The sequence below is a fragment of the Halichoerus grypus genome, chromosome 9 (genome assembly GCF_964656455.1).
Source record: "Halichoerus grypus chromosome 9, mHalGry1.hap1.1, whole genome shotgun sequence".
Lineage (NCBI taxonomy): Eukaryota > Metazoa > Chordata > Mammalia > Carnivora > Phocidae > Halichoerus > Halichoerus grypus.
The window spans coordinates 116547713-116565461 of record NC_135720.1 but is presented as its reverse complement, the minus strand read 5'-3'; the positions used below and the strand labels follow the sequence as shown (position 1 = coordinate 116565461).

The 17749-nt window shown below is 48.5% G+C and overlaps 1 protein-coding gene and 1 long non-coding RNA gene across 2 annotated transcripts; one reads left to right on the top strand and one right to left on the bottom strand.

Annotated features, from left to right (window-relative positions):
* Positions 1 to 1897: 1897 nt before the first annotated feature.
* ZBTB12 (zinc finger and BTB domain containing 12) lies at positions 1898 to 3340 on the bottom strand. The gene has a single exon (XM_036108246.2). The coding sequence runs from the start codon at positions 3338 to 3340 to the stop codon at positions 1961 to 1963; it is 1380 nt and encodes a 459-aa protein (XP_035964139.1). The 3' UTR covers positions 1898 to 1960.
* A 17-nt stretch (positions 3341 to 3357) lies between these two features.
* Positions 3358 to 16659, top strand: LOC118545780 (uncharacterized). Its single transcript, XR_013441325.1, has 4 exons — positions 3358 to 3623; positions 8779 to 10086; positions 14761 to 14929; positions 15985 to 16659. It is a non-coding gene; the product is annotated as an uncharacterized LOC118545780 (long non-coding RNA).
* Positions 16660 to 17749: the final 1090 nt, after the last annotated feature.

Sequence of the window (17749 nt, the reverse complement as noted above, 5' to 3'; positions counted from 1 at the left end):
CACGGCTCTCGGCAGCGGCTGTCTTTCCAATCTGGCCCGCCTATGCTTCTCCCGCCTCTGGGTGCTTTCTGGTTTCTGGGTCGCCAGATAGAAGACTCGGGCTCAGTTTTGGCCTCGCTTCTCTAACGAGCAGGAAGGGGACAGTGGGAACGCGCGGAGGACACCTTTGCTCGACTGCTTTTACCTTGCTGCTTCATGTCTCCTGGAGCAGCGTCCCCTTTTGAAAACCTGGGGCTAAATGTCTCTTCTGTTTATGCCAGACCTGTTACGCCACCATATGCACTAGGGATCCAAGTAAGCCCCCAGAGGCCCAAGAGTTATTACTGGCTGGTGACACTACTAAGTAACCTTTTTTTTTTTTTTTTTTTTGCCAAACACCTCCCAAGCATAGTCAGGTACTACGCGAGCCCAGCTAACTGGAATTATGAATATTACACCAAGATATACAACCTTGATAGCATTATTTAGGGTACCATCCCTTTACGGATTACATTCTGGTCAAAGTTCAGAAAAAACCCTGTTACGATTTCACACGCAGTATTTGATAGAAGCCCGTGGTTGGGCTATGGGGCACCTGAGGCCAATTCAAGGCCTTCTGGGAACTGTAGTTCTCTTTGGTTAAGAACTATTCCAGAGCTTTGTGGGACTTGTAGTCTTCTCCATACCCTGATCCAAGCATAGTGGTTTTTTTTTAGTTTTCAGAGGACATGTACCCTTTCGTCAGAACATAAATGCCCAAACATAGGCTCCTGCTTACAATTTTGGTGGGCATAATGACCACCTTTATAGCTCATCCCTAGGGCTGATACTAAACTCTTGTAATAGAAGGGAAGTTGTGTGTTATCACCACGGCCAATCATAGAACATAAGTGTGAGATACCTGTTTGAGGTGCTGGGGTTGCAGAACTGGGAGGGTCTCCAGCCAGAGAAGCCCACTTGTCACAATCCCCTGCTCTTGTCAAGTCTCCTTCAGGCATGGGACCTGCATGAGCTTTGCGGAGTATTGAGCAAATGCAATAAGGAGGGAGACGCTGTCTAGGGTGGGATAGTCATATACATGCAGTTGCCAGACAGAGTATAAAGAAAAAAAGTGTTTGGCTTTTTTTTAAATTTATTTATTTTGTGGAAAACAAAAGCAGAAAAACTAAAACCCCAAACTCCAGAAAAAATCCTAAAAAATACGTTTTTTGTTAAAAAATACTGTATAAGTCTCTACTCCTCTCCCTCCCCCCCCAACAGCCCTCCTTGTATCCTTTCATCTAAGTGCCCTACCCCCCACCCCCACCACTATTCATTCTTCTTGCTATTGTCCCCCACTTTTCCATATCTACCCAGGATGCTCACCCCCAAGTTCTCTTACCTGGCACCTGACATGGTTCTCCCTAGAGTTTCGGTGAGCCTTTACCCACAGTCCCATTCCCCCAGCATGCAAGAACTGTCTCCCCACTTCCTTTTCTGGGATTCAATAATCCTTTCCCCCTACCACTCCCTCTCCCAAGGATCTATTCTATGCAGGAGCATGTAAGCTGCCTCCTGCCAAATTCCCTCCCAATTCCCACCCACCCACCCCCCATCTCAAGAAATATCAGAACCTCTCCCTGGGCAGCCTTAACCAGGAATAAAGCATTTTCCTCTTTTTTTCTTCTCAATCTATAAGACCCTTTCCCTCCCTCCACATATCCATGCACCTCTAAGAGAAGAAAATTTTTCTCTGGGACCCCATATCCCCTTGGCCTTCTCAAAGAACCCTCTCCCTCTCTCTTTTTTTTTCTTCTGAAAAGACAGGGGTCTTCTCTCCAAGGAATCTTCAGCCCCTCCCTCAGGATGTGTCTGCTCAGGTTCCCCCACCGTACCTGCCTGATCCCGACCCTCCCACCCCCCCCCCCATTCTCCTGGGCCAGGGAGCTCCCTTCCCACTCAGCCCAGGGACCCCTGCCTCCTGGCCTCCGAGCCTGCCCTGCTAGCGGATGAGGACGTTGATCTCGGCCACGCTGGCCTCCAGCACGTTCTCTGCCGTTGTCTTGCCATGCTGCTCCTTCAGGTGCCGCCTAATGGCGGGCTTGTGAGCGAAGCGCACGTCACAGTAGGAGCAGCGATAGGGCCTCGCTCCGGAGTGGAGGTTGAGGTGGTCGTGCAGTGTGGACTTCTGCGTGAAGCACTTGCCACAGATGCCACAGGAGTGCGACTTGACGCCGCGGTGCACGTTCATGTGGCGGTTGAGGTTGCTGCTGTGGTTGAACTGCTTGCCGCAGCGTGGGCACATGAAGATGAAGTGCTGTGCCCGCATGTGGAAGACCAGCTTCTCCACGCCCTGGAACACTTCCGGGCACTTGGTGCACTTGATGTTCTTTAGGGGGTTTCCACTGGAAAAGCCCCCAGGCAGGGGTCCCCTGCTGCCCCCCGCCCCCAGGCTGCCCCCCGCCCCCCGGGCAGCCATGGCCACCGCTGCTGCCTCCACCAGGCCCGAGGTGGCCCCCACGCTGGCCCGGCCTCCAGGGATCAACAGCAAGCCCTCCCCTTCTGCGTCCTCGGACAGACTATAGCAGGCTTTCACTACACCCTGCGGTGGGGCCACAGTGCTGGGGGGCACGCTGCTCTGAGCCAGCTCTCCCAGGTGGCCGCCCACGGAGCCTCCGATGCTCAGACCCCCTCCCAAACCTCCGGGAGGTTTGAGCCGGTGTGCCACCTCCAGGGCCGACTCCACCTTGACGATGCAGATGTCAGACACGTCCTCGTCCTCGTCCTCATCTTCTTCCTCGGCCTTCAGCTCCAGGTCCTCATCCAGTGGGAACTCTAGTTTCACAGGCCGTAGGAGTGGAGGGGGTAGAGGGGGTGGGGGTGGGGGCTTGGGGGCTGGCTTTGGGGTCCTGGCAGGAGGGAGGAGGGATTTGGTGGCACTGACACTGCTCACAAGGCTGGCATCGCTGACCCCGTCCTCTTTGAGGCCTATTTTGGGCTCAATGAACTGGCTGAGGGCGTTCCTGCATTTCTCCACCACGTGCTCCATCTGCAGGTAGGAGGCAGCCGTCAGGTAGTTGACGATGTCCCTGACAGCGAATTCCAGAGCGCCCGTGTAGCAGGAGAGGAGCAGGTCGGCCACGATGCGCGCACTGTGCATCAGGGAAACCTGCAGCTCAGAACTGGGGTTCAGCAGGAACTGGTCCCTCAGGAAAGGCGAGCAGGCGGCCAGGATGACCTTGTGGCCACGGAACTTGAGGCTGTCGGCCACAATGGTCACGTCACAAAACCGCTCCTCTGCGCGGAGCTGGTTCATGTTCCGCAGGGTAGCGGCCTCGTGGCCGGGCAGCTGGAAGCGCAGGACTTCCACCCCAGAGGCCATTGTGGCGGGGGTGGGCAACCCTGGTTGGGAAGGAAACCGGTCAGAGACAAAGGTCTCTGGCTCTCCTAAGCCAAGGCTCCAGGCCCCTCACCCCCATTTTTGCCCAGCCTCCCAGCTTCAGATCTCCCAGTCTTCAGGCCTCTTCCTCAGTTTCCCCAGTCCCTGGGGAAGCGTTGTCCCTCCGAGGACGGAGGCGTGGTTCCCGGGGGCGGGGCAGCGGCGTCCACACCCCCCAGCCCGACCGCCCGCGAGGACCGGGCGAGTCCGCGCGCCCACGGGGAAGGTAGGAGAAACCGGGAGCAGAGGCCTGGGGCTCTGGGCTCCCGGGTGGCCCGGGTTGCAGCCTCTTCTCACCCCGCCCCCTTTCCCCGCTGCTTCATCCCTCCGCCCCCCCTTTGCACGTTTGCACGCGCTTTTCACGTCCTCCCCCGGCCGCCTGCACGCTTCGTGCACGCCCCCCCCACGTTCAGAGCTCCGTGGCACGCCCCCCCAGCCCCACGACCCTGAGTGCACGCGCCTCTCACCTGGCCCGGTTCCGCGCGCTGTTTTTTCCCCCCCTATTTCCCCCACCCCCCCCGGGGTCGGCGGCGCCCCCAAACACGGGCAGGGCCTGGGCAGCGCGCAGGCGCGGGGGTGCACGAGGCGCGCGCGCGGGGCCAGCTCCGCGTGGGCGTAAGGAGGGAGGGGCGGGGGCGGCTCGTGCAGTGTGTTCCAGGCCCCGCGCGCCTCGGCGTCGGCGAGAACTCGGGTTGGAGGAAGAGGGGAGGGAATTAAAGGAGCAGGATTCCCCCTTTCCCGACCCCCCTTTCTTCAGCAGCCCCCCCGACACGGTTAAAGGGCCGGATGGCCTGGCCTCCCCTTTGGCCGGTATTATTTGTCCGCCAGAGCGGAAATACGTTCCACACCCCCCTTTCTCGCTCCCCCTCCTCTGTGCCTCCGGGCCCCGCGGCCCGTCTGCGCGTGCGTGCCAAGTGCCGCGCGGAGGCCCGCTTGCTCGGGCCCGCCCCCCGTTCCCGGCGGCCCGCGGCGCCCTCCGCTCCGCGCCCCCCGGCGCGCGCCCCCGCCTGCCGCGCTCCCCGCCTGGCCCGCTCCCGCCGACGGTGCTGCCACCTGCTCGCAGGGGTGGTGCCGCTGTGGCCCAGCTGTGCTGTGCGGGACAGGGCTGCAGTCGCAGCCCCTCCCAGGGACCCAGACCGCCCCACGGCTATCGGAGCTGTTGGTCGCTGTTGCCCACGCGGTGCATCCTCTGTTGCGTATGCTCACAGTCCCTCTGGCCACACTTCGAGACTCTTTCAACTCTTCTGAAGCTAGTGACCACCCCAGCCCTCCTGGCCTAAACGAAGTTTTAACTTCCTACAGAAACAATCCAGTGCCCTCCACTTTCCTCTGTCTCACGATAGTGTAACATCACACCCATCTGACCTTCTCCTCCATTCTTAGAATTGATCCTACTTCTTGGCAAGGCAAACGTCCTCCGCTTGTGTGTACTGTCGATGACCTTGCCCATTTCACCCCTACTGTATAATTAGCCCTAGTACTAATTCTTCTAATTGTGCGATTATTTGTATCAGTACGATTTTACCATCTTTAATCTTTCCTACTGCCGCTGTCCTTCCGATGGCGGGGCTGGCAAGGTCAGAGCTCCATCGCCCTAAACAAAACCTCTCAACTCTGCACCTCTGCCTTCTCTTTCTCTGTCACTCCCAACTAACCTGCGGTCTCCACAGCTTCGCCAACAGCATTTATTAGCACCTTGGAGATTGCCCTGCCCCCTTTCCTGCACAGTCCTTACACCTCACATCCCCCTTCCCTACCCATCCAAGTCCAGGTGAAAAAGCCCCTGCTTCCCATTAGTTGGATTGGTTGGTTACATACTCCAGGAGACTAGAGCATTTCTCTTACACATCAATTTTGAGGAAACTGCTTGTTATATAATGGGTTCAATATCTGGTTTCCCCCCTTAGATTGTAAACTTCTTGATTGCAGGAATTATGTTATGGGTTATATTTTGCAAATAAAAGGCATGCAATAAATGATTGGCTGCTGAAGTCATTCCTTTTCAGCTCAGCCAGCATCCACCCAGAAAAAGTTTGTTTCTGACTTAAGCTGAATTCCTGAACTCAAAGGGATGACCTTTGGTGGGAGAGTGGGGGCAGTATTTAGTAGTGCTTGACTCTTGCCTTTCCCTTTTAAATTCTTTGCCTTTTATGCCTCCACCCAGTTCTCTTTATTCTAAAATGCCCTCTTTGTAGAAATCTCCTTTGTAGTCAGGCCATATAAATCTGAGAAAGAACTTTGGCTTTTGTGTCAGACACACCTAGGCTCAAAGCCATATTCCACTACCTTTTTTTTTTTTTTTAAGATTTATTTATTTAGTGTAGAGGAGGGAGGGGCAGGGAGAGGGGGTGGAGAGAGAGAATCTCAAGCAGATTCCCTGCTGAGCATGAAGCCCTACCCCGGGCTCGATCCCAGGACCCTGAGATCATGACCTGAGCTGAAATCAAGGGTTGGACATTCAACCAACTGAGCCACCCAGGTGCCCCCATATTCCATTAGTTTTTAAAAGAGGACCCTTGGGCAAGTTACTTAATTTTCTGAATCACAGCATCTTTGTCTTTGAATTGGAGACCCTGATTTTTCACAGGGCTAATGTGAGGTGTAAGGGAGCCTGGCAAACAGTAGGTGCTAGAAGAGATAGCTCTCTTCCCCTTTGCCTAATTGGGAGACAGACTACAAAATCTTCAAAAGAACTTTAGCTGGATATTCTGTTTCCCTGTCTCATCTCTTCTCTCCCTCATTGCCAAACTTCTCAAAAGAAAGTTCACACTCCAGTGAAATCAGAAATACAAAGGCTGTCAAAGTAAGAACTGAAGTTTGTAAAGTTTTGTATCCTGTCACCTTCTTGCTACTTCTCCTTTCTAGGGGAGTGTGAATGGGACGAGGGGCCTCAGCTTGGAATTTAAGACAGGTTCTTGGTGGCAGGTAGAGCTGAGAGCTGATGAGTCCTTCAAGTGCCAGCCACCCCCCCCCCCCAGTTACAGTTTTCTATGGAAACAAACCGTAGTGCACAAGGCTGTCTTCTCCTGTGCAGCCTGGTGGGGAGATGCTATAGGGGCTATTTTCCCACATAGCCCGTGTAGGGGGATCTAGATCCTTGTCCCTTGGTCACAGACTTCTGCTAGTGTGAGATGAGGGACCCTCCTGTCCCTGGCTTGCAGTACTAAACTCCCTGGCTTAGTGTCAAGGATGGGTAAATTCAGGATTCTTAGTGGGCTTGAGAAATAAAGTCTGAGTAGGGAGCAAGAAACAAGTAGGAGACAGAAGGTCTAGGCTCTAGTTCAGGTTGGAGGCCATCAAGGTCCCAGAGGTTTCAGTATTCTCTTCAAGAAATGGAGGGGGGCGCCTGGGTGGCTCAGTTGGTTAAGCGTCTGCCTTTGGCTCAGGTCATGATCCCTGGAGCCTGCATCGGGCTCCTTGCTCAGCCTGGAGTCTGCTTCTCCCTCTCTCTCTGGCCCCTGCTCGTGCCCGCCCCCCAAATGAAAGAATAAAATCTTAAAAAAAAAAAAAAAAAAGGGAGGGGTTGTCCTATGAAGTCTCTTTCAGCGCTATGAGTCTTTAAAAGCTCAATCTGAAAAGAGGCGTGTGTATTTTTGTGTCTATGTCTGGGAGAAGTGGTGGAGGACTAGCCTGCTCATGGCTTAGAGAACCACTCCTGGTTACAGATGGAGGCTAGCGGTGGTCTAGATAATCCCAAACAGGAAGGGTTACACATTTCTCTGCGGCGTTCAAGGTAGTTTTGGCAGTGAGTGTACTTTTGCCATATGCTTAGCCTAGACTGGAATAGGTATATTCCTTGAGCTACCAATAGGAAATATTGGACTTAAATCCATAGGCTGATAAAACTTTTCCTGTATTACAATAAAACTTCCAACATCTCTTCCTCTCTTTGACCCACACTCAGCTCTACCCTCACTGTAAGAACCCTGAGTCCTGCTCTGCTGCTCCCTTGGTCTCCTTGTTGCCTGAGCAACTGACTTCCAGGCCTGTGGCACCTGGCTCAGGGCATCCTCTCAGACCCGCCAGTGTCCATGCAGATGACCTAATCCACACCCCAATTAAAAAATAAATTGTCCGGTTTATTTTATGTTTTCTTAGAGTCATTTGCATGGTTCAACGTTCAAAAAGTATATTTTATTTTATTTTTTTTAAAGATTTTATTTATTTGAGAGAAAGAATGAGAGAGAGAGAGCACATGAGGGGGGGGAGGGTCAGAGGGAGAAGCAGACTCCCCAGTGAGCAGGGCACCCGATGTGGGACTCGATCCCGGGACTCCAGGATCATGACCAGAGCCGAAGGCAACCACTTAACCAGCTGAGCCATGCAGGCGCCCTCAAAAAGCATATTTTACTGAACAGAAAGAGAATCAATACCAGATGGGGATTACTTGCTTGATTATCAAGAGAATATGTTTGATATTCATTTGGGAGAACATTTTTACCCTGGTGGGGAATAAGGACTCATAAGCACGTGATAAAAAAATCTATCACCTTGGGAATTCTGGCCAATGAAATTGCTCAAGCAAAATAGCTCAACAAAAATCATTAGACTCCTTGGCCTGGGTAGTTCTGGACAATAGAATGGCCTTAGATTATATTTTGGCAGGACAGGGAGGGATATGCAAGGTAATTAACTCTTCCTGCTGCATTTGCATTAATTCCTCAGCTGAAGTAGAAACCCACCTAGACAAGATTAGAGAACAAGCCACTTGGCTGCAACAAATTGCTGCTGAAATCCCAGGAACAGAATGGGATTGGTTTTCTGGTCTGTTTTCCTGGATTCCTCAAGGAATTTGATCAATACTCTGGGCATTAACCCAGGTGGGATTATCTATCTCGGCTGTGCTTTTTATGATTTATCGACTCATAAATGTGGCATGAGTTGCTGCTTAAAAGCGGCAAAAGCAGGAATTAACTTAGTGGTTGTCCAAAGCTTTGAAGTTAGGCCAGGCCAGAGGACTTACAGTCAGGAGCAAACCAGTTTCATTCCTCTAATCCTGATCTTCGCCCCTCTTCAGCAGGAACTAGCTGGAGTTCCTATCTCTCAAGACTGAGGACTGACTAAAGACAAGGATGGGGGGCACTGAGACTGGGGATGCAAGCTCCCACAGACCCCACAGTTTAGACATAGCTGCCTCTGACCAGCCATGTAGCCTGTAGTTACTGTTAAAGAAACCTGTAAGATTGCCTCAGGAAATCACATTCTGTGGCCTCTGAAAAGTCTGTGGGATGCTGTTCTGCCTGAGATGATAAACATCATGTGCCACGTTTGCAAGAAAAGAAATAATAGTTTGCAGCTTAGTAATAGTCACAGGATATAAAACTTCTGCCTTTGTGCTCGAGAGGTGACATCACTAAACATAATCTGAGAACGTTTTGCAGTTGCAGGCCCCTAAAGAGGAACAACCAGGCCCCCGCTGCAGAACGACCGCCTCACTACAGATCGCACCAGAACCAGACAAGGAGATGCCAAGCGGAAGAGGATGATCGAGAAAGGAAATATTATAGTCGACCTAATTGCCAATCAATCAGCATGATCCAAGACCCTTACCCTGAATTTTCACCCTTTATTTTATTATTTTATTTATTTTTTTGTTTTTAAGATTTTATTTATTTATTTGACACAGAGAGAGCGTGAGCTGGGGAGGAGCAAGGGGAGGGGGAGAAGCAGGCTCTCGCTGAACAGGGAGCCCGATGCGGGGCTCCATCCCAGGACCCTGGGATCATGACCTGAGCTGAAGGCAGACGCTTAACTGACTGAGCCACCCAGGCGCCCTTATTTTATTTTTTTGTTTTTATTTTTTTATTTTAAAGATTTTATTTATTTGACAGAGAGAGAGACAGCGAGAGCAGGAACACAAGCAGTGGGAGTGGGAGAGGGAGAAGCAGGCCCCCCGCGGAGCAGGGAGCCCAATGCGGGGCTCGATCCCAGGACCCCAGGATCATGACCCGAACCAAAGGCAGACGCTTAACGACTGAGCCACCCAGGCGCCCCTTTATTTTATTTTTTAAAAGATTTTATTTATTTGAGAGAGAGAGAGAGAGAGAGTACGAGCTGGGGTCAGAGGGGCAGAGGGAGAGGGAGAAGCAGGCTCCCCACTGAGCAGGAAGCCCAACTCAGGGTTGATCCCAGGACCCCCTATTCATGACCCAAGCCAAAGGCAGCCGCTTAACCAACTGAGACACCAAGGAAGGCACCCCTGAATTTTCACACTTTAAAAACCCCTGCTTGGAAGCCAATGGGGAACTTAGGCCTCTGAGCATTAGCTCTCCATTCCCCTGGGTGATGCCACACCAATAAATAGCCTATTTTTCTTCGCTCCCAAAACAAACAAAACCAAAACCCAAAAGTAACGAAAACAAAACCCCGAAAAACAACCAACTAAAAAAATAAAACAAAAATCAAAACCCCCAAACCCACAAAATTCAGAAAGTGTAAAAGGGTACATACTGAAAGGCCTCCTGCTACCTCCCCACCCAGTTCCCCTGCCCTCCCGCCACCAATATTACTGGTTTCTTCAAAGTTGTTTGACCTTCCGACAACTTTTATCTTCATTCCATTTCATCCACTTTCTTGCCAGGCTCGCCCTCTGGTGATTGACAGCATCTGGAACTTCCTCCTTTCTGAAATTTGGAATGCCAGCGCACCATTCTCTGAGTAGCCCTCGGATCTCTCCCTCCTGGGGGACAGTGAGTATACCTGCCCCACTCCCCAGGGAGACCTCCAGGCATCTCATCTTCCCCTTTCTCCCTGTCCAGCCAAGAGAGCACTCACATGCAGCACTCAGCTGCTATGACCTAGCAGCACCCTTCAGTTGGGTTCTTGGTGCCCCTTGGTGCACTTGGAAGAGCCCCTCTGCCCCCCACTCCTGAGCCCCCACCCCTCTCCCTATCCCCTTCTCCCAGCAGACTGAAGTGCCCTCCTTCACACTCCAAACATCTCTTTCTTTGCTCATCCTTATTTCCCTTTCCTTAATTTCAGAGCCTGTTGAAAGCCCATCCATCCTTCCTACATCCCATTCTTTTTTTTTTTTAAAGATTTTATTTATTTATTTGTCAGAGTGAGAGAGCACAAACGGGGGAGTGGCAGGCAGAGGTATAAGCAGGCTCTCTGCTGAGCAGGGAGCCCAATGCGGGGCTCGATCCCAGGACCACGGGATCAGGACCTGAGCTGAAGGCAGACACTTAACTGACTGAGCCACCCAGGCGCCCCTACATCCCATTCTTAACCTTGCTTTGTTTCTTGCTCTCCTGGGCTTTATACTCGCCCCTTTATTTTTAAACCCAGACAAGACTTTGCTGCCTTAAAAGAAAAAATCCTTCTTCAGCCTGGTCCCTCTCAGCTGCCACCACATCTTACCTTACCCTTCTCAGCACAGCCAGCATTCTGACTGTCCCCCACGCCTTTGTGCTCATCCTCTCTCCTAAGAATATATATTGTGAATACATTATACACATAGAAGAACGTATAAAATGAGCATGTATAGTTAAAGACAAATGAAAACAAGGGGCGCCTGGGTGGCTCAGTCGGTTAAGCATCTGCCTTCGGCTCAGGTCATGATATCAGGGTCTTGGGATCGAGCCCCACATCGGGCTCCCTGCTCAGCAGGAACCTGCTTCTTCCTTTCCCTCTGCTGCTCCCCCTGCTTGTGCTCTCTTGCTTGTGCGCTCTCTCTCTCAAGTAAATAAATAAAATCTTAAAAAAAAAAAAAAAAAGACAGATGAAACAGAATACCTGGGCACCTGACCACAGCTTAAGAAATAAATTCCCAGGACCTTAGATGTCCTGTGGGCTCCACACTGACTGCATCCCTCTCCCTTCCTGCAGGGTGACCTCTACTCTGAATTTCTTAAGTATATGTCCGTTTCTTGTCTTCATAATTTCACTATCTATGCATGTTGTAGGTATTCCTAAATAGCATGCTGTTCAGCTTTGTGTGTTCGATCTTCACATAGATGGAATCATATGTTACGTATTTTTTTCTGGAGCAGGCTTTTGAACTCATTCTGATTTTGTTGGGTTGTATAGTTGTAATTCATTCACTTCCTTTCTATTGCATGCTTACGCCACAATTAATTAATCCATTGTCCTGCTGATGGACATTTGCATTGTTTAAAGATTTATTTATTTGAGAGAGAGAGAGCAAGAGCAAGCAGCGGGAGGGGCAGAGGGAGAGGGAGAGAGAATCTCCAGCAGACTCCCTGTTGAGCGTGGAGTCTGATATGGGGCTCGATCTCACAATCCTGAGATGACCTGAGCCGAAACTGAGTCGGACACTCAACCGACTGAGCCACCCAGGCACCCCACATTTGCGTTGTTTAAACTGGTGGTTATCACAACAATGCTGCTGTGAGCCCTCTTTTACTCTTCTCTGAGTGGGACATGTAAGCTTCTCCAGGGCAGCAGGCTTCAAACTAGGGATCTATATCCCTGTGGTGCAAGAGGACTGTCCAAGGAGTAGGTGGACCTGGATAGATGTGAGGGAACCCTTTTCAGATCTGACTCTCCCAAAAGGCATAGGGTCCTGAGGAGACCCCCGTGAAGGAGAAACACATGCCCCATCCCCTTGCCCAGCCCTCCCTTACCACAGAAACTAGGCCCCAGGGGCATTCAAGACGGTCAAAATACCAGGGCACCAAAGGGACAGTTCCAGAATCTGTGTTGGTTCTGAGAAAGTGAGTGACCTAGTGACATCGTTCTGCAAGTCAGCTACTTTCTCTGTCCTTTCAACAAAGTTGAGTGTTAGCTGATTTATTTATTGTTTTATCCTTTTTATTATTGAGGTGAAATAGATATAAAATTAACCATTTTGAAGTGAACAATTTAGTGGCATTTAGTGCATTCACAACGTTGTGCAACCACCACCTCTATCCACCTCTATCTCGTTCGAAAACATTTTCATCACCCCAGAAGAAACCTGTACCCGCTAAACAGTTGCTCCCTTCCTCCCTCCAGCTCTCAGCAACCCCCAGTATGTGTCCTGTTTCTCTGGAACTATCTATTCTGCTGGATATCTTGTGTAAATGGAATCATGCACTATGTGGCCCCGGGTCTGGCTTCTTTCACATGGCGTAATGCATGTCCATGCATGCTGTAACGTGGATTGGTACTCCCTCCCTTTTTATGGCTGACTGATATTCCAGTGTATGGATATACCACAACTGGTTTGTTCATTCCTCCATTGATGGATGTTTGGGCCATTGCCACCTTTTGGCGACTGTGACTAGTGCTGCTATGCACATGTATTTGTTGAGTACCTGTTTTTAGTTTTTTGGGGATATGTACCTAGGAGTTGGATTTCTGAGTAATTCTATATTTAACTTTGGAGGAACCACCAAACAGGTTTCCAAGGCCACTGAGCCATTCTGTATTCCTACCAGCACATTGTATGAGGATCCCAATTTCTCCACATCCTAGCTATCACTTATTTTCCATATATATGTATTTTAAGCCATCCCAGTGCGTATGAAGTGGTAGCTCATTTTGGTTTTGATTTGCATTTCCCTAATGACTCACAATGTTGAGTACCTTTTCAGGTGGTTGTTGGTGTCACTTATATATCTTCTCTGAGAAATATCAATTCAAGTCCTTTGACCATTTTTAAATTTTTTTTTTTTTTTTTTAAAGATTTTATTTATTTGATAGAGAGAGACACAGTGAGAGAAGGAACACAAGCAGGGGGAGTGAGAGAGGGAGAAGCAGGCTTCCCGCTGAGCAGGGAGCCCGATGCGGGGCTCGATCCCAGGACTCCGGGATCATGACCTGAGCTGAAGGCAGACACTTAACAACTGAGCCACCCAGGCGCCCCTGACCATTTTTAAATTTAATTGTTTGCCTCTTTGTTGTTGAATTGTAAGTGTTCTTTATATATTGTAGATACTAGATTCTTATAAGATACACGATTTACAAATATTTTCTCCCATTCTGTAGGTTGTCTTTTTTACTTTCTTGATGAAATGTCTTTAGATTGGGGCACCTGGCTGGCTCAGTCAGCAGAGTGTGCAACTCTTAATGAGTTCAAGTTGCATGTTGGGTATAGCGCTTACTAAAAAAAAAAAAAAAAAAATAGTAATAAAGTGTTTAGAAGTACAAATATTTTATTTTTTTAAGATTTTATTTATTTATTTGACAGAGAGAGACACAGCGAGAGAGGGAACACAAGCAGAGGCAGAGGGAGAGGGAGAAGCAGACTCCCCACTGAGTAGGGAGCCCGATGCAGGGCTCGATCCCAGGACACTGGGATCATGACCTGAGCCGAAGGCAGACGCTTAATGACTGAGCCACCCAGGCGCCCCTAGAAGTACAAATATTTTAAATTTTGGTGATGTCCAACTATTTTTCCTTTTGTTGCTTGTGCTTTTGGTGTCCATATCTAAGAAACAATCACCTAGGGGTGCCTGGCAGTCTCAATCAGAAGAGTGTACAACTCTTGACCTCAGGGTCATGAGTTCAAGCTCCACATTGTGTGTAGATTACTAAAGAAAATAAATAAACTTTAAAAAAATCACCAAATCCAAGGTTGTGAACTTCTAACCGTTCTTAAACTCTTATATTTAGGTTGTTGAACCATTTTGAGTTAATTTTTGTATACAATGTGAGATAGGGGTTCGACATCATTCTTTTGCATGTGGATATCCAGTTTTCTAGCACCATTTGTTGAAGAGACCAGCTGATTGATTTTTGATGATAAGTCACTGTGTTTTGGTATATAACTTCGTATGATTTCAAAGAACTTAGTGACATTGCTATGACAAAACTCCTCCCATTTACATCTACATATTTATGGGAACAAAATTTTCAGTTCTTAAATCTATAAAAATGAAAACTAGGGGGACGCCTGGGTGGCTCAGTCGGTTGGGCATCTGTCTTTGGCTTGGGTCATGATCCCAGGGTCCTGGGATCAGGTCCCGTGTCAGGTTCCTTGCTTGGCGGGGAGCCTGCTTCTCCCTCTGCCTGCCACTCCCCTTGCTTGTGCTCTCTCTCTCTGACAATAAATAAATAAAATCTCAAAAAAAAGAAAACTAGGAATAGAATTCATGCTGAATCCTGTCTAATTCTAGCAATAAGTAATGTTCATTCGTGTAGTTCATAAATACGTGAACTAATTGAAAAGAAAGTGGCCCAACCATCTTATTTAGAATTGTACTTCTTTTTTAAAAAAAATATTATGTATTACTAACTTAATTTTTAAATTAATTAATTAATTAATTAGAGTAAGCTCTACACCCAATGTGGGGCAAATCATGACCCCAAGATCAAGAGTTGCATGCTTTACTGACTGAGCCAGCCAGGTGCCCCTAGAATTGCACTTCTAATCTAATTTTATTTATTTATTTATTTAAAGATTTATTTATTTACTTTAGAAAGAGAGAGTGTGTGTGAGTGGGGGGAGAGGCAGAAGGAGAAGGAGAGCAAGAGAATCTCAAGCAGAATCCCCGCTGAGTGCGGAGCCCTACCCAGGGCTCCATCCCAGGACCCTGAAATCAAGAGCTGAAATCAAGAGTTGGACGTTTAACCAACTGAGCCACCCAGGTACCCCTCTAATTTTATTTTTTTGCTTAATCATTAGTTAGCAAAGTTTATCAAATATTCATGTTGTTTTGACAAATTAATTTTTAATGATAATAATAATAATTACTTAATCCAGAAGGAAAAGTTTGAAACTCAGAGCTGTAAGACCACAGGAAATTTTAAATTTTCCTTTTTTTTTTTTAAAGATTTTATTTATTTATTTGAGAGAGAGAGAATGAGAGACAGAGAGCACGAGAGGGAGGAGGGTCAGAGGGAGAAGCAGACTCCCCGCCGAGCAGGGAGCCCGATGCGGGACTCGATCCTGGGACTCCAGGATCATGACCTGAGCCGAAGGCAGTCGCTCAACCAACTGAGCCACCCAGGCGCCCCCCCCTTTTTTTTTTTTTTTTAAAGTAGACTCCATGCCCAGCGTGGAGCCCAACATGGGGCTCAAACTCATGACCCTGAGATCAAGACCTAAGCTGAGATCAAGAATCTGATGCTTAACCGACTGAGCCACCTGGGTGCTCCTAAAAATTCAATTTTTTAAAGAAATTTTATTTATTTTAAGTAAGCTCTACACCCAATATGGGGCTCAAACCCAAGCCTCGAGATCAAGACTTGTATGCTTTTCCCACTGAGCCAGGCAGGCACCCCTAAAAATCCATTTTTATCTATATACATATTTTCATTGCAGAGAATAGAAGACTTTCAAACATAAGCCATATTTTATTAAGATAATGTTTTGGTAGGTCAAAAGAGAAATATGAATTCAGAAGAAATGGAACATGTGAAATTTCTGATTGTTACAGAAGAGAGTGGTCAAGGGCTTTTTAATGAATCAGAGAGGGTAAAGGGTCAGTATTTACAACACACTGGAAATTGCATCTTCTTACAATGACTTAAACATTTCAGGAAAATTTTAGATAGTAGCATAAAAATGTGCATGTACCTACATATGTATGTACCTACATAGTTTATAAACTTTTTTAAACACGAGCAACAAAGTTTAAAGATGAAGTGCTTCTCACACTTTGTTGTGCATGTGAATCATCTGGAGATTTGTTCAAATCCAGATTCTGAGTCTGAAGATCTGGATGGCGCCTGAGGTTCTGCATTTCTACAAGCTCCCGGTGACGCCCGCGCTGCTGGTCTGTGGACCACGCTTTGAGTAGCAAGCATCAGTACACAGTAGGCCCCCCTTATCCGTGGGGGATACATTCCGAGACCTTCAGTGGATGTCTGACACTACAGAGGTCCCGAGCCCCATAGATAACTATTTTTTCAACACATACATACCTATGATAAAGTTGAATTTATAAATTTGAATTTATAATTTATAAATTTATAAATTTGAATTTATAATTTATAAATTTATAAAGTTGAATTTATAAACAGTAAGATTAACAAGAGTAACATAATACAACAGAACAATTATAACAATATACTGTAATGAAAGTGATATGAATGCAGTCTCTCTCTCAAATGTCTTATTGAACTGTACTCACTCTTCTTGTGAGGACGTTAGATGATAAAGCACCTGCGTGAGAGATAAAGTGAGATGAATGACTGGCATTAGGCTCCTGTAGACTTGATCCACTTGATCTGTCAGAAGTAGGATCATCTACTTTCAGACCGAGGTTGACTGCGGGTAACAGCAGCTGTGGAAAGTGAAACTAGGTATAAGGGGGGTGGTGCTGCCTCGGATAAGGGGGTTAACTGCCGCGGATAAGGGGGGATGCTGCCGTGGATGGGGGGTTACTGCTGCAGATAAGGGGGGGCTGCTGCAGATAAGGGGAGATGCTGCCGCGGATGGGGGGGTTCTGCCGCGGATAAGGGGGGATGCTGCCGCGGAAAAGGGGGGTACTGCTGTATTCCTACCAGTGGAACTGCTGGGCGATGGGATCTTCACATGTTCCACTGCCCTGCCTGATGCTGAAGTATCTTCTGAAGTAGTTGTACCAATTTACACTCCCCAGCAGCGGCCCCGCCGCCGCTTGTGAGGTCACCCCAGGCTTCCTGACTCCCAGCGCTCGCCTTGCTTGAGCCTTCTGCAGCCGGGGGCGCATTTGACCATGCTTGTCTGGTACACCGCCTTCCCCTGGTTTCCGTGACACCTCTTTCTTCCGGCTTCCCTTTCTTCTACAACCTCAGGCTCCTCGGCAACCCCTCGCTCTCTTCCTTTGTCCACCTTTTAACTGTTGGTGTCCTTGGCTTTTATTCTCCTTGCTCTTCCTGGGCCATAGCTTGTGCACTTAAGAGGTGGATTACCACCTGGGAGACTCTGTGATGGTTAGTTTTATGTGTCAACTTGGGTTGGCTATAGTACCCAGTCCTTTAGTCAAACACTACTCTGGATGTTTCTGTGAAGGTGTTTTGTGGATATGATTAACATCTACACTCAGCTGACTCTAAGTAAAGGAGGTTTTCGTTGATAATGTGGGTGGGCCTCATCCAATCAGTTGAAGGCTCCAGGAGCAAAAATTGAAGTTTCCCAGAGAAACTCAAGGCTATCACGTAGAAATCTTGCTTCAGCTTCCAGCCTGCCAGCCTGCTCTACATACTCGAACTCAAGACCACAACATCAACTCTTCCCTGAGTTTCCAGCCTGCTGGCCTGCCCTATGGATTTCAGACTTGGCAGCCCCCATAATTGCATGAGCCAATTCCTTAAAATAAATCTCTTTGTATGTATTTATTTTTAAAGATTTTATTTTTATTTATTTGAGAGAGAGCAAGAGTGAGAGTGAGAGAGAGTGAGCATGGGGGGGGGGTGGAGTGGGGAAGGGGAGAGGGAGAAGCAGACTTCCCGCTGAGCAGGGAGCCCGATGCAGGGCTCGAT